Here is a 2,279-nt window from a genome sequence, read left to right on the forward strand (position 1 = left end):
CTCACAATGTAGTAACAAATTTTGTATACAAAACCCCAACATACCGACGATAATTATAGAATACAAATACTCAATAACTGGTTTAATATATTTGTTAAGCATTGAGGTTTTGTAAAAACAGTTTGCAAAAAGGAGATTACTCACAAAAAGGGTTTATAAAAAGAGGATTAACTCACATTGCTGTCTTAGGGTTTTCCTTAAGGATTTCCTGGTGATTATCTATTAATTACACAAATGCACACGCGTTAGTATAATAACCCAATATTTACATTAGTAATACCCTCCCCGAGACGGCATTCAAACGACTACGTCGGGCAGAACCACGACAGCCGTTACGTAACCCTAGATCAATCGAGCAGCGTATCTAATACGTAACCGGGGCTATGATACTTACAACGAGGCAGGGCTTCGCTAATTAGGTGGGTATAATACCCGGGTATAATGCCTACTATATAGAAATTGAGAGAGCAAGTTGTGAATTGAACGATTTCAAATGAGAGCCGAAACTCTCAATTTATAGGGCTGATCAGACAAGGCGTTGCGCCCCGCGACGGAGACACAGGAGGGCTTCGCGGCCCGCGAGGCCAGCTAGGGTAGGCCCTAGCTTGGCTGACTCGGACACTAGACTCGACACGGTTGCGACACGTGGCGGCGCCGGAGGTGTCCTGGTGGCCTAGCTCGTCGCCGCCCGCGACAGAGGTAGCTAGGGGCGTCGCGCCCCGCGAGCACCTCTGAAGTTTTGTTTTTAATTAATTTTAATAAATATAAAGGTATTTGGGACCGGTTTTCGTATACGGGGTGTATTTTAGGACGTATTGAGATATTTTAAATATTTTTAGGGTGTCGGAAAATTTAGGAGGGTTATTATAACCTTCACCCGTGATATATCCACCCTTTTCACCCGCAAAGTTAACATAACCACCACGAATTGGTTTGAAATTTGACAACAATTCTTTGTTCCCCGTCATATGTCTGGAACAGCCACTATCGATATACCAAATATAGCTAGCTCTCTTCAGTTGTTCCTACATTTACAAACAGGAAATTAGTTAGAGTGGGGGACCCAAGCCGTGACGGTCTTGGGTCGTCCAAATTCATCAACAAATGAAAATTCCTTTAAATAACCATCTTCATTGTTTTTTCTAACATTTCCACCTCGGTAATTGTTAGAATGTCCACTCGCAAATCGAGGATTGTGTGGAGTTTGAGAGCGATTATTGTACCCAGAATTTCCACCAAAACGATTACCATAGTTTTGATATCTGAAGTTTTGACTATGCTGAGGTCTAAAAGTTCTATCAAATCATGGTTTCTCATTATCATGAAACACATGTCGTTGTTGGTATCCCGAATGTTGTCTTTGACCATGAAATCTGGTCGGTGAAACGTTTTGGTTGTCAACATAATGATTTTGAGCGAGAGGTCTAACATTTTGGTTGTTAGAACCTCCAAAATGTTGATCTTGTTCTTGTGGTCGGAAAGTTACAATATTTGGTCGTCGAGCAGGGGTTTTCTGACGACTTTCATGTTTTGCTGAAGAACTTTCTGATCCACGATCTGAACCACGACGGCTATCATCATCTGAAGAATCGGTATCCTGACCCATTTGTTTTTTATTTTTAACCTTTTGTTTAGAAACAGGTTTGCTTTCTTGCTTTACAACCTTAGGTTTTTCACCTTTTAGAGTTTTACCACTTTTCTTTTCATTCTTTTTAGGTTCATTTTGTGGTTTGGTGTCAAAAGGTTTATCAAGATCAGGATCAACACGACTCTTTCCATTTTCGTTTGGACAATTTGCAGCTAAATGTCCTTTCAAACGACATTTGTAGCATCGTCGTTTATCAATCTTTTCATTCTTTTCTTTTTGATCATCCTCACATTCACTGTTTGAGGACGAAGATGCTTCGTTTGAGCCTTTTGCCTTTTGTTTCACAAATTCAGAATTTGAGCCTTTTTCAATCGTTTCACCTTCTTTGTTAAAGCTTTCTCCTTTCACAAAGTTGGTTTTTGAAACGTTTTTAACATTCTTTTTACCTTTTTTTAGGCTTCGGCTTTTGAACATTTTGAACTTGATTTAAAGCTTCCAAAATCTTTGAATTTATCAAATTTTCAATTTTGCTAAAGTCAATTTCGTTTGTTTTAACATCACTCATACTCTTTTGTTCTGATTCCGATTCTGATTCGGATTCAGACTCGGATTCAGACTCTTCCTCGCTCAAAGGATCAACAGTCAATGGAGCAGTAGGTGATGTAGCGGGTGAAACGCGAGTGTTAACGTG

The 2,279-nt window shown here is 39.8% G+C and overlaps 1 protein-coding gene across 1 annotated transcript; it reads right to left on the minus strand.

Annotated features, from left to right (window-relative positions):
- Nucleotides 1–1,303: 1,303 nt before the first annotated feature.
- Nucleotides 1,304–2,062, minus strand: LOC110932097 (general transcription factor IIF subunit 1-like). Its single transcript, XM_022175455.1, has one exon. It carries the CDS (start codon nt 2,060–2,062, stop codon nt 1,304–1,306), a length of 759 nt encoding a protein of 252 aa, XP_022031147.1.
- Nucleotides 2,063–2,279: the final 217 nt, after the last annotated feature.

The sequence above is a fragment of the Helianthus annuus genome, chromosome 3 (assembly GCF_002127325.2).
Source record: "Helianthus annuus cultivar XRQ/B chromosome 3, HanXRQr2.0-SUNRISE, whole genome shotgun sequence".
NCBI lineage: Eukaryota > Viridiplantae > Streptophyta > Magnoliopsida > Asterales > Asteraceae > Helianthus > Helianthus annuus.

Excerpts from the sequence above, each read along its gene's own strand:
- LOC110932097 (XM_022175455.1), bottom strand. The coding sequence starts at position 2,062 with ATGTTCAAAAGCCGAAGCCTAAAAAAAGGTAAAAAGAATGTTAAAAAC.